Source organism: Chlorocebus sabaeus, chromosome 5, assembly GCF_047675955.1.
Source record: "Chlorocebus sabaeus isolate Y175 chromosome 5, mChlSab1.0.hap1, whole genome shotgun sequence".
NCBI classification, from domain to species: domain Eukaryota; kingdom Metazoa; phylum Chordata; class Mammalia; order Primates; family Cercopithecidae; genus Chlorocebus; species Chlorocebus sabaeus.
In genome coordinates this window covers 15320307-15347816 of record NC_132908.1, presented here as the reverse complement: position 1 = coordinate 15347816, position 27510 = coordinate 15320307, and the positions used below count along the sequence as shown (strand labels likewise).

The 27510-nt window shown below is 50.3% G+C and overlaps 1 protein-coding gene across 2 annotated transcripts in view; it reads left to right on the top strand.

Moving 5' to 3' along the window:
- Window positions 1–27510, top strand: part of ABCC6 (ATP binding cassette subfamily C member 6) — a 76301-nt gene that overhangs the window by 34301 nt on the left and 14490 nt on the right. For both annotated transcript variants that reach the window (XM_007986569.3, XM_037989817.2), the window contains exons 13-24: window positions 1078–1221; window positions 2677–2764; window positions 4849–4924; window positions 7034–7160; window positions 7377–7553; window positions 10972–11139; window positions 12142–12316; window positions 13781–13856; window positions 16395–16515; window positions 19322–19529; window positions 23572–23882; window positions 26308–26507. In XM_007986569.3, the coding sequence (XP_007984760.3) occupies window positions 1078–1221; window positions 2677–2764; window positions 4849–4924; window positions 7034–7160; window positions 7377–7553; window positions 10972–11139; window positions 12142–12316; window positions 13781–13856; window positions 16395–16515; window positions 19322–19529; window positions 23572–23882; window positions 26308–26507 (1871 nt within the window). The remainder of the gene's footprint in view (window positions 1–1077; window positions 1222–2676; window positions 2765–4848; window positions 4925–7033; window positions 7161–7376; window positions 7554–10971; window positions 11140–12141; window positions 12317–13780; window positions 13857–16394; window positions 16516–19321; window positions 19530–23571; window positions 23883–26307; window positions 26508–27510) is intronic.

Below are 27510 nucleotides of genomic sequence, written 5' to 3'. Positions count from 1 at the left end.
AAACCCACTCATTCTGGATCCTGTTCTCTCAGGGTCCCTGCTGTCTTCTGCAAGAACGAATTAATCACATTATTCTAGCAAAGGTGGCAGTGGCTGATAAAGTCTGCTGAACTCTCAGAGAGAATTGCAGGCTTCTACCGATGTGGGGAGGAGGGTGCAGGAGGGGCGGCAGAGTTAGAATCCTGGGTCTGAGTGTCTTCCCTGATGCTGGCCAGCAGATGTCCATAGCCACCCTGTCACTGGACATGATCCTTGTCCTGCCATTCTGTAATTTATTTCAGATTGCTGTCAGAACAACCTTCCTAAACCACAACTTTAAAAATTTTGATACACAGGCTAGGCACAGTGGCTCATGCCTGTCATCCCAATACTTTGGGAGGCCGAGGTGGGTGGATCACCTGAGGTCAGGAGTTCGAGACCAGCCTGGCCAACATGGCGAAACCCTGTCTCTACTAAAAATACAAAAATTAGCCGGTTGCGGTGGTGGGCGCCTGTAATCCCAGCTACCTGGGAGGCTGAGGCAGGAGAATCACTTGAACTCGGGAGGCAGAGGTTGCAGTGAGCCAAGATCATGCCACTGCACTCCAGCCTGGGCCACAGAGCAAGAGTTCATCTCAAAAAAAAAGGACTACAAATGGCACCGACAGTTAGAGCCCTCAAGTACTGCTCCTGCTGCAACTGTAGAGTCATCTTCCAAGGGACTCTAGAATCACAAGTTCCACCATGTCTAGAATAACAACAGTGCTGCCAAGATCAGAATCTCTGCTGTCCCCCAGTGCCTGGAACCTAGAGGCATTAGGTTGTCCCCTAGGCTCTAGTGATGCCTAGAGCCACGGGGCTGCACACTCATCGCCTTTAGCAATGCACTGTGTCTTTGGAAAGACCTTGCGTAGCTTATGACTGAGGAGAGGACGTGTGTTAGCAGCATTGGGAGTGGGATCTATGGAGGGAAGCACATGGCAGGCATGGCAGGTGGGCCACATGGACGCTGCAGGCACCACAGCTTGCCTGGGCTGCCGTATCCATGCTTGCGTGTCTCACTGTGGCCCCACGTGTTCCCCCACCCCGGCCCCCCAGGTCGCACTGGTGGTGTTTGCTGTCCACACTCTGGTGGCCGAGAATGCTATGGATGCAGAGAAAGCCTTTGTGACTCTCACGGTTCTCAACATCCTCAACAAGGCCCAGGCGTTCCTGCCCTTCTCCATCCACTCCCTCGTCCAGGTGAGGTGGGTGCAAGGGCTGGAGCCATCCTGGAGAGTGCATGGGCTACACCTGGCTCCAGCTTCCGTACGCCTGCCATTTGCAGAGGAGAGGGAAGACAGAGTGGGAGGGGACGGATGGTGTGCAGCTGGAAAAGAGGCAAGTAGGGGCAAGAACAGAGGTGGGCAGAAAGTACAGCAAATACTTCTGGAAGGGGTCAGCCTTTGGAGGGCAACGTGCAGACCTCTCCACAAACACCCTCAGAACGTGCAGACTCATCCATCTGCTGGGCAATTCCACAAACAAGCAATCATGTCAGCTCCCTTTTTTATACAAGGCAATTTTGTTTCTCTTCCTTTGCTATCTCTAGTCGTTTCAGCACAATGAAAACAAGAAATGGCGGCATACCTGAGCCATCTCTGTTTCTTATTTTATTTATTTATTTACTTGTCTGTTTGAAATGGGGTCTCACTCTGTCACCCAGGCTAGAGTGCAGTGACATGATCTCGGCTCACTGAAACCTTCACTTTCCAGGTTCAAGTGATTCTCCTGCCTCAGTCAACCAAGTAGCTGGGACTACAGGTGCATGCCACCATGCCCAGCTAATTTTTTTATATATATATATTTTTAGTAGAGATGAGGTTTCACTATGTTGGCCAGGCTGGTCTTGAACTGCTGAACTCAGGTGATCTGCCCACCTTGGCCTCCCAAAGTGCTGTGATTACAATGAGCCACTGCGTCCAGCCTTATTTGTTTGTTTGTTTGTTTGTTTGTTTGTTTGTTGAGACCGGGTCTCACTCTGTCACCCAGGCTGGAGTACAGTGGTGCGATCTCAGCTCACTGCATTCTCAAACTGCTGGACTCAGGTGATCCTTCCACCTCCCAGCCTCCTGAGTAGCTGGGACTACAGGCATGGGCCACCGCATACGGCTCATTTTTAAATTTTTTGTAGAGACAAGTCTTGCTATGTTCCCCAGGTCTTGAACTCCTGGCCTGAAGTGATCCTCCTGCACTTGGCCTCCCAAAGTGCTGGGATTACAGGCATGAGCCCCTGCACCTGACTGAATCTCTATTTTAATGACTGGTCTCTTTCTTCCCCAAAGATGGGTTTGTGACTGAGAGAGCGCCCCCAGGTGGACAACATTTGAAATTGTTCCACATAATGACTGATAATCTTATTGGAAAAGCTACCATCCTTTTCCCAGATCTTGTCTGCAGAATGGCAGCTGGCTTGTTCCAGTGTCACTGATTAGTAGGAGCGAGGAGGTGGGAGATGGCCACCATCAAGGTCACCACTGGGGTTGCATCGTTTGCCATGAACTGGAAAGCTTTGTCCTCACGCCTCCTGTGCACAGAGCTTATGTGCAGAGAGCTTGGTAGACAGGAAACTGTTACCACACATCTTGAGATACCGACACCCAAAGCCCGAGTTCTTTGCTCTTCTTGCTGGTTGACCTGGGGCTTCGGTTTTCCTAGGCCCGGGTGTCCTTTGACCGCCTGGTCACCTTCCTCTGCCTGGAAGAAGTTGACCCTGGTGCCGTGGACTCAAGTTCCTCTGGAAGCTGTGAGTGCTGAGTCTGGCAGGAGAGGTGTGGGAGGGATGGGGGGTGGGGGCTGCCCCAGCCCATAATGGCAAGCCAGCATCAGCATGGGGGGAGATGGGGGCTGCGCGCAATGGATGGCACGTGCAGATCACACCATCTGCGTGTCACTTGGAAACAGGCACCGTGCTTCTGTTCTTTCTGCTAGCCGTTCAGCGACCACTCATCGAGCACCCACTTGGTGCCATCCTGGGTATACAACAGGGAACACTCTAACACAGTGGTCTCCAAGCTTTTTGGCACCAGGGACGGGTTTTGTGGAAGGCAGTTTTTCCATGGACCAGGGTGAGGCGCGTGGTTTGGGGATGATTCAAACACATTCCAATTGTACACTTTATTATTATTACATTATAATAGAAAATGAAATAATTATACAACTCACCATAATGTAGAATCAGTGGGAGCCCTGAGCTTGTTTTCCTGCAACCAGATGGCCCTATCTGGGGGTGATGGGAGACAGCGCGAGATCATCAGGTATTAGATTCTCATAAGGAACACGCAACCCAGATTCCTCGCATGCACAGTTCGCAAGTGTTCATGCTCCTATGAGAAGCTATTGCTGCCGCTGATTTGGCAGGAGGTGGAGCTCCGGCGGTGATGGGAGTGACGGGGCGTGGCTGTAAACACAGATGACACTCTGCTCACCTGCCCTGCACTCACCTCCTGCTGTATGGTCCAGTTCCTAAGAGGCTGCAGACTGGTACCAGTCTGTGGCTGGGGGTTGGGGACTCCTGCTGTAACAGACCAGGTCCGTGTCCTCATGCAGAAAGTCCAAGGTGATAAGCACGGCAACATTCTGATCAAGCTAGAAAATAGCAACATTTCAAGCACCATTGCACGATGAGACTCACCAAGCTCAAGTTACCCGGGCTTCCCCCTCCACCCCATCCTTTTGTTATCCCATGGGCCATGCCACCCTCCCCCTTGTACTGGAAAACCTGGGCAAACTGTGTACCTGGAAAACACCCACACCGTGGTTAGAAGCCTAGCCTGTGGCATTGACCTGCCCAGGTCCAAATCCCAGCCCCAGCACTGACTAGCTGGGTGATCCTGACAAGTAGATCGTCTCTCTGAGCCTCAGTGTTCCCATCTCCAAAATGGGCATGTTAATCATCGTAGCAGCTAATTGTGAGGATGGATTTAATTGATCTGGGCTAAGCCATGAGAGCTTTGATTTTTAGAAAATCTTTCAGGCGATTCTAACTATGTGTTAAGGATCAAGAACCACTAATCTAATTATACTTGTTGTCACAGTGAAATCATCATCATCATCATAATTTTTTTTTTTTTTTTTTTTTTTTTTGAGACGGAGTCTCGCTCTGTCATCCAGGCTGGAGTGCAGTGGCGCGATCTCAGCTCACTGCAACCTCCGCCTCCTGGGTTCAAGTGATTCTCCTGCCTCAGCCTCTCAAGTAGCTGTGATTACAGGTGCCCGCCACCACGCCTGGCTAATTTTTGTATTTTTTGCTAGAGACAGGGTTTTGCTATGTTGGCCAGGCTGGTCTTGAACTCCTGACCTCAAGTGATCCCCCCGACCTCTGCTTCCCAAAGTGCTGGGATTACAGGCATGAGATACTGTGCCGGCCACAGTGAAATTGATAACACCCCCTTCACTCTGGGAAGGCTGGGGTTCGATGATAATTTATGTCAGAAGTCCATTAACTTTTTCCATCAATGACCAGATTGTGCATATTTTAGGCTTGGGGGTCACACAGTCTCTGTCACAATTACTCAAAGCATGAAATATAGAAATGAATGGATGTGGCTGTGTTCCAATAAAACTTTATTCATAAGAATAGGCAGCAGGCAGGATTTGGTCTCCGGGCCACAGTTTGCCTCCCCCTGCATTATATAGCCATGGGACACGGAGAGAACAAGAACCCTGCAGGGTCACACACAAGTCAGTGAGTAGCAGGAAAATTTGTTCGGTGGGAGAGATTTCTTCCTGCAGCCTCTGCCCCTGGCGGGGGTAGTGCCTGGGGGCCTCTCCGACGCAGAGGCCAGCCAGGTCAGGGGTCTCCTTTAACTGGCCTCTTGTGCCCCGCAGCTGCTGGGAAGGATTGCATCACCATACGCAATGCCACCTTCACTTGGTCCCAGGAGAGCCCTCCCTGCCTCCACAGGTACAGAACGACACCCGTGGTAACCGGCCTCATGATTTCAGGGAGAAGATGCGTGGGGCTCCTGCCGCCTCCCACCTGAGAGGTGGTGCAGGTTTCCAGCCTGGGACTGGAGGGTGGGTTAGGCTGGGCTGGGGCTCTGCCAGGGAGGTTCCCAGGGTGCATCTATACCTCCTGCAGGTGGGGACCTGCACAGCATAGACCAGTATCTCCTGCAGATGGGGACCAGTGCATCTGAATCTCCCCTATCATGGGGAGACACCCCTCTGCTCCCAGGCTGACCAAGACGATGCCATGGGAGGGCTGGCCAAGAGGAGCCCCAAGGTTCAGCCCCATCAACTGTGCTCACTTCTATGCCTTCTATATCAGTCTGAGGCCATGATCACCTACAGCCCCCAACTCATGGCTTGGTCTGTGTGGCTAAAAGTCTCAGCCAGCCCTGAAACTCCCTGAGAAGGAAGGAATATGCCCTGGGCAGTGTTCATATTGGTTGTCATTCACTCCCTTCATCGGTAGAGCGCTACCTATCAGCTGCGCTCTGTTCTAGGTATTGGGGATAGGGTGAAGGAAACAGACAAGGACCCTGCTCTCTTGGGGTGACATGCTGATAGAGGTGAGGCCCAAACAGGAAGCCAGAGCAAGGGGACAGAGCACGATGCCATGTCTGGTGAGGGAAGGCTTGGCATTCAAGCCGAGATCATAAGGAAGGAGTGTCTGGGAGAAGAGCTGTCTTTTTTTTTTTTTTTTTTTTTTTGAAACAGAGTCTTGCTCTGTCACACAGGCTGGAGCGCAATGGCATGATCTCGGTTCACTGCAACCTCCACCTTCCGGGTTCAAGCAATTCTCCTGCCTCAGCCTCCCGAGTAGCTGGGATTACAGGCGCATGCTACCACACCCAGCTAATTTTTGTATTTTTAGTAGAGATGGGTTTTACCATGTTGGTCAGGCTGGTCTCCAACTCCTGACCTCAAGTGATCCACCTGCCTCAGTTCCCAAAGGACTAGGATTACAAGCATGAGCCACTGTGCCTGGCCTGGGAGAAGAGCCTTCTAGGTGGAGGGAATGGTGTTTGCAAAGGTCCTGGGGCAGGAGTGTGCCTGGACCTGGATTTCTCAGCCTCAGCACGGTTGATACTTTGGGCTGAAACTTCTTTGCTGGGGGCTGTCCTGTGCATTGTGGGATATTTAGCAGACCCCCAGTCTCTACCCACTAGATGCCAGCAGCACCCTCTACCAGTTGTGACATCCAAAAATATCTCTAGATCTTGCCAAATGACTTCTGAGGGATGCAGTCACCCCCAGGTGAGAACCACTGACCTACTGTGTCCAAGAAACAGCAAGGAGATCAGCATGGTCTAGGCCGAGCAGCTGAGGCACAGAGCGGCAGGAGGTGGGAGACGTCGTTCATGATTGTCAGGACTTTGGCCTTGACCCTCAGTGAAATGGGAGTGCCGGCGGGTTTAGCTGGGAAGTGCCATGATCTGACTTGGGTTTTAACAGGTCCCTCTGGTCACTGGGTGGAGGATGGGCTGCGGACACGGACAGGAGTGGGGTGGGACCAAGAGCAAGGGGAGGGAGGCAGGGAAGAGCCTATTTATTACAACAGCCAAAGCAGGAGGCCAGGCTGGTGAAACCCTCAGGCTATAGTCAATTCTGTGTGTGTTTGAATGTGGGTTGACATGCAGGCGTGTGTGTGCATGGTGTGCATGTGTGTGCATGGTGTGCCTGTGTGTGCATGGTGTGCATGTGTGCACACCTGTATGTGTGTGAGCATGGATTGATTGGGTATGTGCATAGACTTGTGTGTGTGTGTGTGGATGTGTGCCCACATTGTGTGTGTTGCTGTGCACGCTAGCATGCTTGTCTGAGTGTGCAAATGTGCATGCATGTGTGCACGCTTTGTGTGCGTGTGTGCGTGTGTACATGCAGAGATGTGCACAGGATGGTTGCTCGAATAGCTAGACAAGGACTGGGAAAAGGAACGGTCCCCACAGGTCCTCTTGGAGACTCTCAGAGCAGGAAATCCCGGCTCCATCTGGGCCTCATCCTTCCTCACAGAGGCGGGTCGAACCCTAACCAAGGTCATGTCATGTCTCCCCTCTTGTGTGGCCAGAATAAACCTCACCGTGCCCCAGGGCTGTCTGCTGGCTGTTGTCGGTCCAGTGGGGGCAGGGAAGTCCTCCCTGCTGTCCGCCCTCCTTGGGGAGCTGTCAAAGGTAGACGGATTCATGAGCATCAAGGTGAGGCCACCCCCCACCTGTCTGCTAGGATGTCCCCGTCCTGAAAGTCCCCCTTCCTTGCTGCCTTCCCATCCCTCCCCATTCCAGCCAAGCTCATTTTCACCGATTCTCTCCACCTCCCACCCACCACCGAGAGCCCAGCTCCCGCCGCTCCTCAAAACCTATCCCACCTCTGTCCCCATCATCCTCCTGTGACCAAAGTAAGTTGTGTTTTAGGGTGCTGTGGCCTACGTGCCCCAGGAGGCCTGGGTGCAGAACGCCTCCGTGGTGGAGAATGTGTGCTTCGGGCAGGAGCTGGAGCCAGCCTGGCTGGAGAGAGTTCTGGAAGCCTGCGCCCTGCGGCCGGATGTGGACAGCTTCCCCGAGGGAGTCCACACTTCAATCGGGGAGCAGGTGAGAGTTTCGGGGTCTTTTTGTGACAGGGAAACATTGCAGTTGGGGGTCATTTGGGTTCCTGACTCCTCGTGGGCAGTATGATGGAGAAATGGGGGGAGCGGTCAGGGAAGTGGGGGAGAAAAAGGGCTCAGCTCAGGATCAAGCACATAGTAGGGCTCAATACATAATCATGAATCGATAAGTAGAAATAGACACAAAGAGAGAGGCAGGGAATTGTGCCAGGGATCGGTGGTGAGGGGCTCTCTGACAGCTGAGAGGGAGAAGACCTAGACTCCTGTCTTACTCGGCCCTGCCTTGCTGGGTGACGTTGGTCTAACTGCTTCCCCTCTCTGGGCCTCACCAAAGGACCTGGACAAAGAAGTCCAAGAAACAGGATATATGCATCTGGAGCTATGGATTGGGCAGGGGTTGGCAAACTGTGACCCCCAGCCAAATCCAGCCCACCACTTGTGGTGTTTTGTCTTGTTTTGTTTTGGAGTTGGAGTCTCGCTCTGTTGCACAGGCTAGAGTGCAGTGCTGCAGTCTCGGCTCACTGCAACTCCACCTCCACGTTCAAGCAATTCTCGCACCTCAGCCTACTGAGTAGCTGGGATTACAGGTGTATGCCGCCACACCTGGCTAATTTTTGTATCTGTAGTAGAGACAGGGTTTCACCATGTTGGCCAGGCTGGTCTCGAACTCCGGACCTCAGGTGATCTCCCCATTTACCTCACAGTCAAAGCCCAAGTCGTGATCATCTCTAGCGAGGTCCCTGTGACCTGGCTCTGGTATCCATTAGCCCCATCTTCCATCATCATCTCCCAACTTTACTCCAGCCACCTGAGTCTCTGTGATATTTCCTGACCCCAGGGCCTTTGCACCTGCTGTTCCCTCTGCTGGAAAGCTCTTCCCAGGTGTTCCCAGGGTTCATCCCTCTCTTCTATCACCTTCACAGAGAGGCCTTTTCTGACTACCTTATCTACCACCACAGCAACCCTGCTAATGCTAGTGTACCCTACACCTGCACCTGCTTTTTCCTTTTTTTTTTTTTTTTCCTGAGATGGAGTCTCACTCTGTTGCCCAGGCTGGAGTGCAGTGGCGCAATCTCAGTTCACTGCACCCTCCACCTCCTGAGTTCAAGCAATCCTCGCACCTCAGCCTCATGAGTAGCTAGGATTACAGGCATGTGCCACCATGCCTGGCTAATTTTTTTTTTTTTTTTTTTTTTGTACTTTTAGTAGAGATGGGGTTTCACCATGTTGGCCAGGCTGGTCTCGAACTCCTAACCTCAAGGGATCCACCTACCTCAGCCTCCCAAAGTGCTGGGATTACAGGCGTGAGCCACCACATCTAGCTCCACCTGCTTTAGTATTTATTCCTCATAGCACTTTCTATCTGATGTTACTTGTTTACGGATTGCCTGTCTCTCCCCCCTTCATTAGAATGATGGATCCATTAAGAGAGCAGCAACTTTGTTTTGCTCACTGCTGTTTCTCCAGAACCTAGAACCCTACTGGGTATATGATAACCAGGCAGTAGTTATTAGTGGAATGAATGAATATAAGAATGAATGAATGGCTGGGTGCAGTGGCTTATGCCTGTAATCCCAGCACTTTGGGAGGCCGAGGCGGGTGGATTGCTTGAGGTCAAGAGTTCGAGACCAGCCTGGCCAACATGGTGAAACCCTGTCTCTACTAAAAGTACGAAAATTAGCCAGGCATGGTGGCACATCTGTAATCTCAGCTACTTGGGAGGCTGAGGTAGGAGAATCACTTGAACCCAGGAGGTGGAAGTTGCAGCGAGCTGAGGTCAAGCCATTGCACTCCAGCCTGGGCGACAGAGTGGAACTCCGTCTCAAAAATAAATAAAAATAATTTTTTAAAAAATGAATGAAAGACAAGAAGACCTAGATAGAATGAATAAGTTATAGTAATCCATAGTGCACATGGGAAATTATAGTTAATGATCATTTATTTGTGTATTTCAAGATAGCTAGAAGAGAAGGATTGTTGTGTTCACAATACAAAAGATAAATATTTGAGGTGATGACGATTTCAGTTACCTTGATTTGACCATTACATATTGTCTACAGCAGGGGTCCCCAATCCGCCTGGCCATGGATCAGCACCAGTCTGTGGCCTGTTAGGAACTGGGCAGGCAGCACAGCAGGAGGTGGACAGAGGGCAGGCAAATGAGGTTTCACCTGTATTTACAGCCACTCCTTATTGTTCGCATCACCGCCTGAGCTCTGCCTCCTGTTAGATCAGTGGCAACATTAGATTCTCACAGGAGTGCAAACCCTACTGTAACCTGCACATGTGAGGGATCTAGGCTGCGTGCTCCTTATGAGAATCTAATACTTGATGATCCATCACTGCCTCCCATCACCCCCAGAAGGGACCATCTAGTTTCAGGAAAATAAGCTCAGGGCTCCCACTGATTCTACATGATGGTGAGTTGTGTATTTCATTATACATTACAATGTAATAATAATACAAGTAGGCTGGGCGCACTGGCTCATGCCTGTAATCCTAGCACTTTGGGAGGCCGAGGCATAGTGGATAACCTGAGATCAGGAGTTGGAGACCAGCCTGGCCAACATGGTGAAATCCCGTCCCTACTAAAAATACAGAAACTAGCCAGGCATGGTGGTGGGTGCCTGTAATTCCAGCTACTCAGGAGGCTGAGGCAGGAGAATCGCTTGAACCCAGGAGGCAGGGGTTGCAGTGAGCCAAGATCACGCCATTACACTCTAGCCTGTGTGACAAGAGCAAACTCCATCTTGAAAATAATAATAGTAATAATAATAATAGAAGTAAAGTGCACAGTAAATGTAATGTGCTTGAATCACCCTGAAACCATCCCCCAGACCATCCCCCTGCCCCCAGGTCCATGGTAAAATTGTCTTCTACAAAATCAGTCCCTGGTGCCAAAAAGGGTGGGGACCACTGTCCTACAGGTATCAAAATATCACTTGTGCCCCTCAAAGAGTTTCAACTATTACATATCAATAAAAGCTTAAATAGAACAATTAAAATTTAAAATAAAAAAGTAGGACTGAAAAGCTACCACTGGATGAGGGAATAGGGAAATGAATGGTGTCCTCAGTGAAGGTGGTCTCAATGGAGACGGGGAAACAGAAGTTGGACTCAAAGGGATACAGGGAGTGAGAAGGAGGAGACAGAGTGGATTGGGAAGTGTGGGTAACTCCTCCAGGAAGCATGCCGGGGAAGGGGAGAAGTGAGGTCAGGTAAGGATGGAGGCATTGTCGGCTTGAGAGCGAGTGCCTTTGATGCTGGCCGTGTCCCCAGGTAATAGGCATGTGGAGCTGCACCTCACCCTGACGGGCAGGTGTGCCCTGACCTGCGCCAGCCTGGGCACCCCAGTTTCACCCTATAGATGCTGACTCAGGCCACTGTTCCTTTTGTGGCCACAGGGCATGAATCTCTCTGGAGGCCAGAAGCAGCGGCTGAGCCTGGCCCGGGCTGTGTACAGAAAGGCAGCTGTATACCTGCTGGATGACCCCCTGGCAGCCCTGGATGCCCACGTTGGCCAGCATGTCTTCAACCAGGTCATCGGACCTGGTGGGCTACTCCAGGGAACAGTAAGTTTGGGAACATGTATCCGAGGGCACAAGGCAAAGGCAGAGGGAGCCCTTAGCATCCAGTCCTAACCCGAATTTATCTCACCTCCCCCTTCCACCTGAGTCCAATTTTCCTCTTCGTCTTGGTCAGCTTTTGCTGTGACAATGCTGTGTAACAAACAACCCCCAGATCCCAGCAGCTTACAACAGCAGGGGTTTCTTGCTCATGGATCTGTGGTTTAACTACTACAACTTTGCCTTGGATGACTGGCCAGGGTCAGATGGACTCCCTGTCTTCTTGTTTTGAGACACAGGCTAAAGGAGTCCCCTCTGTTTCTCTATTTGGACATGCTGTTTATAAGAAAGGTGGCAGGAGCACAAGAAGGGGAGCTGTCCGCACTCTGAGTCTGGGGACAACACCCCCACCCCAACCCCCAGCTCAGGAGGCTGGCCAAGCACATATGTGTAATGTCCTTCCTTCCTTCCTTCCTTCCTTCCTTCCTTCCTTCCTTCCTTCCTTCCTTCCTTCCTTCCTTCCTTCCTTCCTTCCTTCCTCCCTTCCTCCCTCCCTTCCTTCCTTCTTTCTCTCTTTCTCTTTCTTTTTTCTCTCTGTTTCTTTCTTTCTCTTTCTTTCTTTCTCTCTCTCTCTCTCTCTCTCTCTCTCTCTCCTTTCCTTTCCTTTCCTTTTCTTTTCTTTCTTTCCTTTCTTGACAGAGTCTTGCTCTGTCACCCAGGATGGAGTGCAGTGGTCCAATCTCACCTCACTGCAACCTCCACCTCCCAGGTTCAAGTGCTTCTCTTGCCTCAGCCTCCAAAGTAGCTGGGAATACAGGTGTACACCACCATACCTAGCTAATTTTTGTATTTTTAGTAGAGACAGGGCTTAGGCATGTCAACCAGGCTGGTCTCGAACTCCTGGCCTAAAGTGATCCACCTGCTTTGGCTTCCCAAAGTGTCGGGATTACAGGTATGAGCCACTGTGCCTAGCCACATGTGTGTAACTTCTACCCCTTCCCTGCCCAGACACGGATTCTCGTGACCCACGCACTCCACATCCTGCCCCAGGCTGACTGGATTGTGGTGCTGGCAGATGGGGCCATCGCAGAGATGGGTTCCTACCAGGAGCTTCTGCAGAGGAAGGGGGCCCTCATGGGTCTTCTGGATCAAGCCAGACAGCCAGGAGATACAGGAGAAGGAGGTACTAGGTGGGCTTTGCTGATTCTCCATGCCTGGCTCCTGCCATCCTTGGGGAAAAAGGCTCAAAGGGTCCTACTGGCATGAATGGAGTGCTCTGGTCATACTCTCCCTGCGGGCCTAGGCCTGGAAGCAGACAGCTCTCCCAGTAGGTCACCTCTCTCCAGGAATAGCCAATAACACCATCTATGAGCCGGGGGGTGTGCTCAGTACTTCTGTAAAAATACACTATTTCATTTGATGCTCATAGTACCCCCAGAGGCATGTGAAGTTATTGCTGTCGTTTTACAGATGAGCCAACTGAGGCAAAGAGAGTGAAATCACTTGCCCAAGGTCACAAGATTAGAACTCAAATGTGTCCAACTCTGGAGTCTATGCTTGCAGTTGCTATGGAGACAGCCCAAGAAGGACTTTGATGCCTAGAAAGCTACACCATGCTAGCTAGAGTTTCTAATAATCCAAAGAACATAGAATGTGCTGGATACATGACAAGTTTCTGGAAGTAAAGTTGCCAAGCCAAGCTCACCTGCAATGACTGAAAAGTAGCAACCAACAGCACATCACATACGTTAGCTCATTTAATCAACATAATGCCCCTGTGAGGCTGGTACTAGAATCATTTCCATTTCACAGATGAGGAAACTGAGGCCCAGAAGTTAAGGAACCAGTCCCAGGTTACAAGGCTTATAAGTGGCAGCACTGGGATTTGAACCCAAGCAACTTGATTCCAGAGAATGTGTTTTTTAATCATTACACTTTATACTATCCCTTCATGACAAAGCAAGGACTCACACCCAGGTCTCTGTCAATCTCAGGCTTTCTTCTTCTGAGAACATCTGCTTAGCACTGGCCCACCCTGGTAAAAACCTTAAGTGTTGATTCACAGTGTCACAGTCCTGAAGCTCGAAGATAGAACTTGCCTGCTTGTATTGGTTAGCTTTTGCTGTGATCATGCTGTGTAACAAATAGCCCCCCAAATCTTAGCAGCTTACAGTAGCAGTTATTTCTTGCTTACTGGCCTGTGGTTAAACTACTACAGATCTGCTTTCAGTGACTCACCACACCTGGGGGATAGTGGTGGGGAGATGTCCTTCCTAGGGGAGATGGAACCTGAGGGTAGGTGAGAACCAGAAAAGAGCATTCCAGACACAAGGAACTGCCTGAGCAAAGCTGTTGGGAGAAACAGAGATAACTTGACTTTGTACAGTGTTAAATGCTGTTTTTTCCAACCTTAAGTTGATAGCAGGTGCTCAGTTATATTCACTGATTGAAGAAACGAATGTGAGTGAATGCCTGAAGGATGTTCCTGGAAGAACTCAGAGTGGGGTGTTGAGAGAGGTTGCTGGAGAGGTGGCAGGAGCCAGATCAGGGGAAATGGATGGTCAGAGCAGTTAAGGCCACATAGTCAGTGGGTATCAAAGTGGGTATCTGGGCCGTGTTGTGTGACAGGACTCTCTTGACCTTGCAGAAACAGAACCTGGGACCAGCACCAAGGACCCCAGAGGCTCCTCTGCAGGCAGGAGGCCCGAGCTTAGACCCGAGAGGTGAGTCCACCATGGTGCTACACTCAGAAGGGCACAGGCTGAAGCTGAAGTAGTAGATGAAGGAACCACCCGCATCTCAGGCAGTTAGGGGGACAACAAAAACCATTATGGATACAGAACCTGCCGAAGTCCCCCCATGGTGCCCTGCTGAGGGATAATTTACCAAAATTGGTCCAGTTAGCCAAGATGATTAGGTCCCCAGAGGGCCAGTTCATGGAATGAACAATACGCCTTCCAGTGTGATGGGTGTCTTCAAGTGGGCCGAGGCCAGCTTGCTGGAGTTGTCGCAGTGCTGCAATAGGGCAGGACTGGTTCCTCCCCATAGCTGTAAACCACCATGCCAGGCCTGGTCACCTATGCTTTGACCGGTTGGCTATGCACAGGGTTTGGGTCTGTATGCACAGCATCACTTGACGCTGGCCAGAACACGTGGGCAAGGGGCCAGGAGGAGGCCTGCGGTCCCCTCTTCTCTCAGCTCCCTCCAGCCGGGACACAGCTGGGCTCATTGTGGGGCTGTCTGCAGGAGAAGGACCTGCTGCCTGATACTCTCCCCTCTTAATGAGAGGGGTCTTGGGAAGCAGAACAACAGGCCACTGGTACCAGGTGGCCCGAGCTTAAGTGCCTGCTATACAGGGGTGGGGGGCGGCAGCGATCTTGAGGGGCCTGCGTCCCTGGGGACCACAGGGGCTGATCCCCATCCCAGCTAGCCACCCTAAGGGCACTTCTCAGTCACACGCACACTGAGCAATCTCAACATCTTCACAGCGCACAAGAGTCTGAAGTAAGATCAGATGGATAGCTAGTCACGTTAAAAGAAAACCAGTAGACACATTAAGGCTGGGCACGGTGGCTCACACCTGTAAATCCCAGCACTTTGGGAGGCCGAAGCAGGTGGATCACTTGAGGTCAGGAGTTCGAGACCACCCTGGCCAACATGGTGAAACCCTGTCTCTACTAAAAATAAAAAATTTTAAAAAATTAAAAATTTTTTAAAAGCCGGTGTGGTGGCGTGTGTCTGTAGTCCCAGCTACTCAGGAGGCTGAAGCAGGAGAATCGCTTGAACCCAGGAGGCAGAGGTTGCAGTGTGCCGAGATTGTGCCAAATTAACCTCTAGCAAATTTAATGTGTCTGAGGCTTTTTGTTTTTTGGGGTTGTTTTTTGAGACGGAATCTTGCTCTGTCGCCCAGGCTGGAGTGCAATGGTACAATCTCGGCTCACTGCAATCCCTGCCTCCCAGGTTCAAGTGATTCTTATGCCTCAGTCTCTTGAGTAGCTGGGATTACAGGCACATGCCATCAGGCCCAGCTAATTTTTGTATTTTTAGTAGAGACAGGGTGTTGCCGTGTTGTCCAGGCTGGTCTCAAACTCCTGACCTCAGGTGATCCACCTGCCTCAGCCTCCCAAAGTGCTGGGATTACAGGCGTGAGCCACTGCACCTGGCTGAAAGATGTTAATTGAGCAAAGAATGATCTGCACATCAGGCAGCCCCTGAACCAGAATATGTCCAGAGAGGCTCTGGAACAGCCACGGGGTCAAAGATTAATGGACAGAAAAAGGAAGGTGAAGGACAGAAAACGGAAGTGAGGTACAGAAACAGCCAGATTGGTTACAGCTCAGCGTCTGCTTTATTTGAACATGGTTTGCACCGTTGGCTGCCTTTGATTGGCTGAAACTCAGTGATTGACATAGGAGTAGGTTGCAGTCTGTTTGAGTCCAGTTAGGTTACAGTTCACTATGTACAGGAAAACCTTTAGGCCAAAGTTAAAATATGTAAGGAGGCAGCTTTGCGCTAAACTTAATTTAATAGTAGGTAGGTAGACACGTATATGTAGATATACATATATGTAGATGAATGGATCAATGGATGGATGGATAGATAATATTCCTATTTTTACAGCTGAGGAAACTGAGGTGCAGAGGTTAAGTCAGCCCACTTAACCACAGATAAAACATTCAAAAAGTCTTTAGCATCTGAATTGTTCATAATTTATATTCTGCCAGTTGGACTGACAAATCTGATGTTAAACAGTAGGAGCAAAACAATTGTACCAAAGCTTAAGCCAAAATAAAAATTCTGAGAACAGGCTGGGCATGGCAGCTCATGCCTGTAATCCCAGCACTTTAGGAGGCTGAGGTGGGCGGATTGCTTGAGCTCAGGAGTTTGAGACCAACCTGGGCAATGTAGCAAGACCCTGTCTCAAAAAAAAAAAAAAGAAAAGAAAATTCTGAGAACAGAGTTCCAATGGTGGGCAAGTTAAGTTCATCCTGTGAACTGGCATCAGAAGAACGGGCTTGCTTGACCCTGGGATAATAGATGGCATTTAGCTGGGTACCACACAGAGACAAGGGAAGTGTGATATCTGGTCAGTATTTTGTTAGATAAATGAATGAATGAATGAATGAATGAATGAATGAATGAATGAATGAGTAGAGAGGGTATCCAGAGCTCAGTGGCTGTCAGTGGGCCTGAGGGTTGGGCACATACACCCCACCACTGGGAGAGACACTGACTTTGTCTTCATTTCCTCTAAATGACAGGTCCATCAAGTCAGTCCCTGAGAAGGACTGTACCACTTCAGAAGCCCAGACAGAGGTTCCTCTAGATGACCCTGACAGGGCAGGATGGCCCACAGGAAAGGACAGCACGCAGTATGGCAGGGTAACCACCAGCTTCACCTACACCTCCCCACCCACTGCTGCCGCCTCCAGGGGCCCAAGTCCTCCCAACAAATGTAGCACTTGCAGTGGGGCGGGTCATACTCACCTTTCTTGAGCACCTACTATGTGCCAGTAGCATTCTAGACCTTCATTTTCTTAATCCTCACAACCGCCCTAAAAAATAGATATGATATGCTGAACTTCCTATATTATGTTCCTTCTTGTCATTCAGTTATCAGATTAAATATCATCTCCAGCCTCCCAGACTAAAAAAAAAAAAAGGTATGATAGCTGTATTTCAGACGTAAAGAAACTGAAGTCTTTTAAAATGTATTTTATTTTGCTTTTGAGAAAGTGGCTCTCTCACTCACCCAGGCTGGACTGCAATGATGTAATCATAGCTCACTGCATCCTTGACCTCCTGGGCTCAAGCAATCCTCCTACCTCAGTCTCTCAAGTAGCTGGGACTGCAAGCGTGTGCCACCATGCCCAGCTAGTGTTTGTATTTTTAATAGAGATGGGGTTTTGCTATGTTGCCCAGGTTGGTCTCGAACTCCTGGGCTCAAGTGATCCTCTGGCCTCTGCCTCCCAAAGTGCAGGGGCTACAGGTGTGAGCCACTGTGCCTGGCCAAGAAACTGAAGTCTTAAAGAGTTAAGAGACTTGTCTGTGTTTTCATAGCTAGCCTGGGGCTCAACCTGGGACTCAAATCTGGGACCCAAGTCTAGGCCAGTCTGAGTCTGAAGTTTGTACTGTTTCTCCTCTTCTATACTGCTGTGTATCTCCACACCCCTACTTATCCACCATCATCCACCTAGATGATCATCCACCCACCCACCCATCCATCCCACCCGCTCATTTATCCATCCCATTCATTCACCCACCTACTCATTTATCCATCCTACCCACTCATTCATCCATCCATCCCACCCATTCATCCATACCACACACTCGTTTATCCATCCCACCCACTCATTTATCTGTCCATCCCATCCACTCACCCACCTACTCATTTATCCATCCCATTCACTTACCCATCCATCTATCCCACCTAACAATACAATTCCCTCACCTATGCATTTGTCTGTTCACCTGTTCATCCATTCATTGATCTTTCCATCCATTCATCCACTCATTCATTCACACACCTACCTACCTACCCACCCACTCATTTATTCACCCACCTACCCTCTCATCCATCCAGCAAACATGTACACGGTACCCACTGTGTGCCAGGCTAAGTCTGGTGGAGATTAGATGCTAGTGAAGATAAATGGAGAGCAAATAATTATGCTAATAAGCAAGCTATATCCAATAGCAATAAGTGCTATAAATAAGAATGGGCGCAGTGGCTCATGCCTGTAATCCCAACACTTTTGGAGGCTGAGGCAGGTGGATTGCTTGAGACCAGGAGTTCGAGGCTGCAGTGAGCTATGATCATGTCATGGCAATCCAGCCTGGGTGACGGAATGAGACTCTGCCATGGAGACCAACTGAGGGTCATGGTAGGTATGGATAGGATGCTCTGAGAAGTGCCATTTGAGCTTCCCCGAAGAACATGTGAAGGAACCAGTCATATAAAGGTCAGGAGAAAGCGCGCTCCAGGCAAAGGGAGCAGCGGGTACAATGGCTCTGAGGTGGGAAGTAGCTTAGGGTGCCAGAGAAAGGGGTCCCATGAGGCTGGCAGGCAGTGAGTGGGGGCAAGATAAGAAGCTTGGAATTTATTTTTATTTTTATTTTTGAGATGGAGTTTCACTCTTGTCGCCCAGGCAGGAGTGTAATGGTGCAATCTCGGCTCACTGCAACCTCTGTCTCCCAGGTTCAAGTGATTCTCCTGCAGCTTCCCAAGTATCTGGGATTACAGGCGCCCGCCACCACAACTGGCTAATTTTTGTATTTTTAGTAGAGACAGGGTTTCACCGTGTTGGTCCAGGCTGGCCTCAAATTCCTGAGCTCAGGTGACCCACCCGCCTCGGCCTCCCAAAGTGCTTACAGGTATGAGGTACCTCGCCTGGCTGGAATTTCTTCTAAGAGCAAGAGATAGCCGTGGACAGGCCAGCAACAAGATACAATTAGATTAATGTTTTCAATAGTCCTGTCTGGCTGCAGCTGTGCAGAGAACTTCAGATTTGTAGGAGCAGGACGTTAAGCCAGTGGCTGACCCATTCTGTGCCTCAGTTTCCTTATCTGTGAAATTGAGGTTATTATGAGCAGAGACACATGCCTGACCCATGGTGGGTATTCAAGAAAACCCTTCTGGCTGGGTGTGGTGGCTCACACCTGTAATCCAAGCACTTTGGGAGGCCCAGGAGGGAGGATCGCTTGAGGCCAGGAGTTTGAGACCAGCCTGGGCAACATAGCGAGACTCCATCTCTTTAAAACTATGAACATTAACAAAGCATGGTGGTACAAAACTATAGTCCTGACTACTCGGGAGGCTGAGGCAGGGGGATTACTTAAGCCTGGAGTTCAAGGCTGCAGTGAGACATGATTGCGCCGGTGTACTCCAGCCTGAGTGACATGGGTGACAGAGTGCAAGACCCTGTCCTCAAAAAAATAAATAAAGAAAATAAAGAAAAACAAAAGAAAAAATATTAATATGAGCTCACTGGGGATTGTGTAGGAGATGGGGGTTCTAAGGCTGGCTGGGGCCTGTCTGTGGGAGGCACGGCGGGAGAACCTGTGAGGTCTGTGTGGCGTTTCCATCTGCCCATGGGCATGTTTTCTGGGAGCCTCGCCTGGCCCTGCCTCAACTCACCCCTCCCGCTGGGGGCTCTCTCTGCCTCCCTCTCCCTCATGTGTGCTACAGGTGAAGGCCACAGTGCACCTGGCCTACCTGCGTGCGGTGGGCACCCCCCTCTGCCTCTATGCACTCTTCCTCTTCCTCTGCCAGCAAGTGGCGTCCTTCTGCCGGGGTTACTGGCTGAGCCTGTGGGCGGACGACCCCACAGTGGGTGGGCAGCAGACGCAGGCAGCCCTGCGTGGTGGGATCTTCGGGCTCCTCGGCTGTCTCCAAGGTATGCCTCACCTGCCCTCCTCATCCCCGTCCTCCCAGCTCCCCCGAGGGGTGCTCAGGGCTCCTTTTCCTCACCCCTCCCTGGGTCACCCTGTGCCCCCTGGAACAACTGTGCAAAATGTCTGGGGGCCAGGCAAAGATCTCTGTCCTTCAGATGAGGCTGGAGGGAATGGGGAGGACAGGGCACATCCCTCCTTTTCTGGAAGCTTCAGAACTTCTCCCAGTTCCTCCCCGCTAGCGGAAGGCAGCTCCAAGGCCTGCGTGCTGGTGACTTTCAGTGCCTGCCCCCAAACCTCCAGACAGAACCAGACCCTCCCTAACAGAGGCATTACCGCCGTCACTCCATCTTCTCCTTATTAAAGATGGAAATACGGCCGGGCGCAGTGGCTCACGCCTGTAATCCCAGCACTTTGGGAGGCCAAGGCAGGTGGATCATGAGGTCAGGAGATCGAGACCATCCTGGCTCACACGGTGAAACCCCGTCTCTACTAAAAGATACAAAAAATTAGCCAGGCGAGGTGGCGGGCACCTGTAGTCCCAGCTACTCGGGAGGCTGAGGCAGGAGAATGGCGTGAACCCAGGAGATGGAGCTGGTAGTGAGCCACGACCGCGCCACTGCACTCCAGCCTGGGAGACAGAGCGAGACTCCATCTCAAAAAAATAAAATAAATAAATAAATAAATAAAATAGATGGAACTACTTCTTGAAATAATTGTAGGTTCACATGCAGTTCTAGGAAATAAGGCGGCCAGCTACCTTGTACGGTCTGCCCAGTTTCTCCCAGTGGTGACATTTTGCAAAACAATAGTAAAGTATCACAAAGGATACTGACACCCATCAATCCATGGATCTCATTTATTTATTTGTTTGTTTATTTAATTTATTTTGAGACAGAGTCTTGCTCTGTCGCCCAGGCTAGAGTGTAGTGCTGCAGTCTCAGCTCACTGCAACCCCCATCTCCCAGGTTCAAGCAGTTCTCCTGCCTCAGCTTCCCAAGTAGCTGGAAGCTGGGATTGTAAGTGTGCAGCCTGCTTAATTTTTGTATTTTTGGTAGAGATGGCGTTTCACCATGTTGGCCAAGCTGGTCTCGAACTCCTGACCTCAAATGATCTGCCCGCCTCGCCCTCCCAAAGTGTTGGGATTACAGTTAGGTGTGAACCCCCGTGCCCGGCCCTATGGGCCTCACTGTGATTTCCCCAGTTTTGATTGCACATAGGTGTGCGCATGTTTGCCTCTGTGCAGTTGTGTCCCTGTTCAGGCTCTCGCATCCATCACAATGGTTAATGGTTGAGACACTGAACAATCCCCTCACCTCAAGGCACTCTCGTGTTGCCCTTTTGCAACCACACCCACCCTCCTCCTGCCTCGCCCACCCAGTCCCTAACCCCTGGTTCTTCTCCTTTTAATACGTGGCCTGGCTGAAGGGAGGAACAGGAGTGCACACGTGAGTTTGGCTGCTTCTTTAAGACACACACACACGTATATATAGACTGGGTCTGGCTTTGTCACCCAGGGTGGAATGCAGTGGCACGAACCCGGCTCACTGCAACCTCTGCCTTCTAGGCTCAAGTGATCCTCCGACCTCAGCCTCCCGAGTAGCTGGGACGACATGCACACGCCACCATGCCTGGCTAATTTTTGTTTGTTTGTTTTTGGTGGAAACAGGGTTTTGCCGTGTTGCCCAGGCTGGTCTCAAACTTCTGGGCTCAGGAAATCCTCCACCTCAGCCTCCCAAAGTGTTGGGATCACAGGCATGAGCCACCACGCCCGGCCTGGCTTCATGTTTAAAGGACAGTTGCCTCGTTTCCATGTTGATTCGTCCTCATTCACTGGGTAACCTTGGCCACATCACCCAAATGCTGTGAGCCTGTGCCCTCCTCTGTAAAATAGGGGGCACCAGGCCTGAATTTGAGGACTCTTCTAGTCCTAAGAACCTGTACACCTACTCACCACAACGGCATGTACAGTGGAATACTCAAGGCGAATGGTTACTTAACCAAGAGGAAATTAGGGATTGTCAGAGTCAGCTGAGTCCTGGAATTAACCCAAATCCTCATATGGGTGGCAAATAGCCCTTTCAAAATCGTTCCACTTCCATCCCTCATTTGATCGCTAAGGGCAAGTCTTACTCTCCCCTAAAGATGGAGAGATGGGAGCTGAGGGAGAGAAACTGGTTATGACTCTTGAATACAAACAATAAAAAACTCAGCTCCAGGACAGACACGGTGGCTCATGCCTGTAATCCCAGCACTTTGGAAGGCCAAGGTGGGTAGATCACTTGAGGTCAGGAGTTCAAGACCAGCCTGGACAACATGGTGAAATCCCCTCTCTATTAAAAATATAAAAATTAGCCAGGCGTGGTGTCAGTGCCTGTAATCCCAGCTACTTGGGAGGATGAGGCAGGAGAATCGCTTGAACCTGGGAGGTGGAGGTTGCAGTGAGCAGAGATTGCACCACTGCACTCCAGCCTGGGTGACAGAGCAAGACTCCGTCTGAAAATAAACAAATTCAGCTCCAGTTCAAAATGGTTTAAGCAACAAGAGAATTGATTGGCTCTTGGGACCAGCATCCATAGATTTCTGGCTTCAGCTATGCCTGGATGTAGTGGTCCAAACAAGAAATCGCTTCATTTCCCTCCTCTGGGACAGCTTCCTGTCCAGTTCAGCTGCTCCCCCTGGCGGTAAGAGGATATTCCACAGCTGCAGCTTGGCCACCTCTGACCACCCAGTGCCACTTTTCCAAAAGGTCTAGTGAAGTCCCAGGTCTCCCTGTCATTGGCCTGACTTGGGTTATGCATTCATCCCTGAACCTATTGCAGTGGTTTGGATTGGCCGTGGGTGAAATTTGCCCCACCCCAGAGGAGAAGTTAGCCCCACCCCAGGCATATAGATTAGCATTGGGAGGAAGGATGTACATCTCTCTCCTGGGGCTACTGCCAAACAAGCTTCCACAAACTTGGGAGCCTAGCACTATTGAAATTTGTTCTGTCGCAGTTCTGAGGCCTGAAGTCTAAAATGAAGGTGTCAGCAGCGTTCACTCATTGTGGAGGGTTTTTTTTTTTTTTTTTTTTTTTTTTTTGAGACGGCGTCTTGCTCTGTCGCCCAGGCTGGAGTGCAGTGGCACGATCTTGGCTCATGGCTCACTGCAACCTCTGCCTCTCGGGTTCAAGTGTTTCTCCTGCCTCAGCCTCCTGAGTGGCTGGGACTACAGGTGCCTGACAACACGTCCAGTTAATTTTTGTATTTTTAGTAGAGAGTAGGGTTTAGTAGGGTTTCACCATGTTGGTCAGGTTGGTCTCAAACTCCTGACTTCAGGTGATCCACCCGCCTTGGCTTCCCAAAGTGCTGAGATTACAGGCATGAGCCACTGTGCCCAGTCCCTTGTGGAGGTTCTGAGGGAGAAAACATCCCATGCTTTTCTCCTGGTTTACAGTGGTCGCCGGCAGTCTCTGGCATTCCTTGGCTTGTATATGTGCCCTCCCATCTATGTCACCATCTTCATGTCTCCTGCTGTGTCTCTGAGTATCCTCTAGTAGTCTTATATAAATGGTAGTCACTGAATTTAGGACCCATCCCAAATTAATTTGGGAGGACACTCTTCAACCCATTACACCAAGAAACAAGCAGGGTACAGGTGCAGTGGCTCATACCTGTAATCTCAGCACTTTGGGAGACCAAGGCAGGCAGATCACTTGATCTCAGGAGTTCGAGACCAGCCTGGGCAGCATAGCAAGATCCCATCTCTACAAAAAATACCCCAAATTAGCCGGCATGGTGGCATACACCTGTGGTCCCAGCTGCTCGGAGGCTGAGGCGGGAGGATCGCCTGAGTGCAGGAGGTTAAGGCTGCAGTGAGCCATCATCATGCTACTGTACTTCAACATGGGTGACAGAGTGAGACCCTGTCTCAAAAAAATATAACAATCAGGGTGGCCAAGCCATAAGATGTCCACCACGGGGTAGCGGGAGAGACCTGCGCAAGGCCCCACAGGGTGGTCCTGAGGGTCTCCAGCCTTCATGCTCTTACCTCCTCTCCCTCCCCAGCCATTGGGCTGTTTGCGTCCATGGCTGCGGTGCTCCTAGGTGGGGTCCGGGCATCCAGGTTGCTCTTCCAGAGGCTCCTGTGGGATGTGGTGCGATCACCCATCAGCTTCTTTGAGCGGACACCCATCGGCAACCTGCTGAACCGCTTCTCCAAGGAGACAGACACGGTTGATGTGGACATTCCAGACAAACTCCGGTCCCTGCTGATGTATGCCTTCGGACTCCTGGAGGTCAGCCTGGTGGTGGCAGTGACTACTCCACTGGCCATTGTGGCCATCCTGCCACTGTTTCTCCTCTACGCTGGGTTTCAGGTATGGAGAGGTCAGGGAGCCTTCTGGGACCAGCTGAGATCAACTCAGCCAGTCCCCTGTCTCTGGGGAAGACTCCATATATGAGGTTTCACCCAGCTGGACATCTAGGGGATGTTCCTAGAATTCCCAGGGACAGAGACACTACAGTCTTTCTGATATCTCCACTAGTCTCTGTCTCTAAATGTTCACATCAAAGTTCTCTTTTTTTAGAGAGATAGAATCTTGCTCTCCTGCCAAGGCTGAAGTGCAATAGGTTATCATAGCTCACTGCAGCCTTGAACTCCTGGGCTTAAGTGATCCTCCTACCTCAGCCTCTCCAATAGCTGGGACTACAGGCAGTGCCACGATGCATGGCTAATTTTTAAATTTATTTTTTTTGAGACACGTGTCTCGCTGTGTTGCCCAGGCTGGTCTCAAATTCCCAGCCTCAAGTGATCCTCCCACTTTGGCCTCCCAAAGTTCTGGGAGTATAGGGCATGAGTCACTGTGCCTCATGGTGCAGTTAAATATTAAGGGCCAGAGTTCTTCATGTGTAATATTTTTATCCTGCTGTAATTTCTTCCTCTCCAATTATCTGGAAGCCAAAGAGGCATTGCAGGTTCTCAAAGGCTATTACATAAAGCTAGATTCTTTCAATTGCTGGGATCAGAGACCAGCTAAAATTAGCTTAACCAGAAGAACAGAATTTAATGGCTTACATTTCCTAGGGGGCATGGGCCCAGCTGTCATCAGGACACAGTGACTCTCTCCATATCGTCACTCAGTGCTTCTCAAAGTGTGGCCCCAGGACCAGCAGTAGTATCACCTGCGGACTAGTTAGCCATGTACGTTCTTAGGCCTCAGCCCAAGACTACTGACTCAGATACTACGTGGTTCTAGGTTTTAATTAACCCTCCAAGTAATTCTGATGCACACAAATGTTTGTTTAGGAACCACTGGCTTACCTCTGTTTGGTCTAATTTTGTATATGCTCTCTTTCCAGGGCAGGTCCGATGGCCACTAGCCATCATATCATCTCACCTTAGCAACTCAACATGCAAAAAACATTTCTCCAGCTCAGTAGTCATATATTAATCCCAGGCAAGGTTCTGATTGGCCCTTTGTAGATCATGTGTCCATCTCTGAACTCACCACAGTAACTGAATGGATAGTAGACTCTGATAGGCTAGGATGCATCATGTGACCATCTCTCTGATTAGGTCCTGTGATTGACAGCACCTCAACCCAGCCCTTTCCTACAGGAAACCAGAAGTAGAGCAGAAGAAAACATGGTAGTCAGATAAAAACCATGGCTAGGGCTAGGCATGGTGGCTCACACCTCTAATCACAGCACTTTGGGAGGCCGAGGTGGGCGGATCACTTGAGGTCAGGAGTTCGAGACCAGCATGGTCAACATGGAAAAACCCCATCTCTACTAAAAATACAAAAAATTAGCCAGCGTGGTGGTGCATGCTTGTAATCCCACCTTCTTGGGGGAGGCTGAGGTGGGAGGATTGCTTGAGCCCAGGAGGCAGAGATTGCAGCGAGCTGAGATTGTGCCACTGTACTCCAGCCTGGGCGACAGAGTGAGACTCCATCTCAAAAAACAAAAACCAAAACCCATGGCTACCACATCCCCGACAACTGTCCCAGGTCTTCTCTAAGTTCACTTGACTCCGAGGATGGGCTGTTTCTGTCTCAAGCTTTGTAGTCAAGAGAAATCCAGGCTCTGTCACTTACTGTGGCGCTCAGGATAGCTGCTGAATCCCCCGAGCCTCGGATGTTCTCACCACTAACTGGTGAATGACGCGAATGCTCACTCTGCAATGAATGAGACACTGTAAAAAGCCGGGCACACACAGTTGGGTGTTCAGCAAATTCAGTTCCTCCCTGCCTGCCTGTCTGCCGGTTGCACCCAACCTGCAGCTGCAAACCAAGTAACACATATTTCCTGTGCATCACCCAGCACGTAACCCTTGGGTTACATGAGTGAAACTGACTTGGCCAACTGCCTTCATTACCCCTTACAGTTTTGTTCTCCCAATGACCAGCCCTAAATGAAGTAGTCGACCTTAGTGCTGGGAAGTGAGACACTTAAACTAAATTGGTGGTTTCTCAACCCTGGCTGTCCATTAGAATCATCTGGAAGGCTATTTAAACAGCACCAAAGCCAAAGTGACATTGCCAGAGATTCTGATTCAGTCATTCTGGGGTGGGGCATTAGAGGTTTTTGAAGCTCTCCAGGTGACTTTCAGAAAAACCATAGAACTCTGATTCTGCAAGGAAATGAGAACCCAGAGAGGTCAAGCAACTAGCCCAAGGTCACACAGCAAGCTGGTAACAGATCCTGGTCTGGAATCCTGTACTTGGGGCTCTCCGTGCTTCTGGAAACTACCTCTCTATGTCTGTGGCTTCTCCTCTCCCCTCTCCCATCCATCCTTCTCAGAGCCTGTATGTGGTTAGCTCATGCCAGCTGAGACGCTTGGAGTCAGCCAGCTACTCATCTGTCTGCTCCCACATGGCTGAGACGTTCCAGGGCAGCACAGTGGTCCGGGCGTTCCGAACCCAGGCCCCCTTTGTGGCTCAGAACAATGCTCGCGTAGATGAAAGCCAGAGGATCAGTTTCCCGCGACTGGTGGCTGACAGGTAGGAAGAGCCAGGGCAGAGAAGACCTTGTAATTCGTTCATATCCTTAGAGGGTGAGACCTGAGGTCATATTGTATGGCTAGAGAGGTCACCAGAGAGTCAGGGACATAGCTGAGGCTAGATCCCACAGGCTGTCTATCGGTTCTCACTGTGGGCAGATGGAACATGACCGAGAGATTCTCAACAGCAGGTGGGCAGCGGGTACAGGAAGAAGCTTCTGTTGCCAGGCAACTGGATCAGCCTCTTTTGCCTTGGTGATAAAGCAGCCATATAAGCATCCTCAGCCATCTTTAGGTACTAAGCAAGAACAAGAACATAAGCTTTAAGCACAAATAGACACAGGTTCAAATCCCAGCTCTGCCACTTACCAGCTGGTTGATTTCAGGCAAGAACCTCTCTGAGCTTCATTTGTCAAACTGGGATCATGCTCATGTAGTGGATATGAAGATTAAATACACTCATAGGTAAGACTTGTAACATGCTTATCGCATGCCTGGCACTGTTCTGAGCAATCTATGTAGATTAATTTATTTAATTCTGCTAACAGCTTTGACAGGCAGAAACTGTTTTATAGATGATAAATCTTAGGCACAGAGAGGTTTGGAAACTTGCTCAAGTTCACCCAGCTGATGCTGGCAGAGCCAGGATTTGAATCCAAGCATTGTAGTACCAGAGTGTGGAGAGGGTTAAGTACAAACTAGGTGCTCAATACATGTGAAGTCCTTTTTCCTTTCATCTCGGGTCCCCAGCCAGCTGGGGCTGTGTATTAGTCCATCTTCACACTGCTATAAAGAACTACCTGAGACTGGGTAATTTATAAAGAAAGGAAGGTTTAATTGACTCACAGTTTCACGTGGTTGGGGAGGCCTCAGGAAACTTACAATCATGGTGGAAAGGGAAGTAAGGCACATCTTACATGGCAGCAGGAGAGACAGCGTGTGAGGCGGTAACTGCCGCCCCCTTTTACGCCATATGATCTCGTGAGAACTCACTATCATGAGAA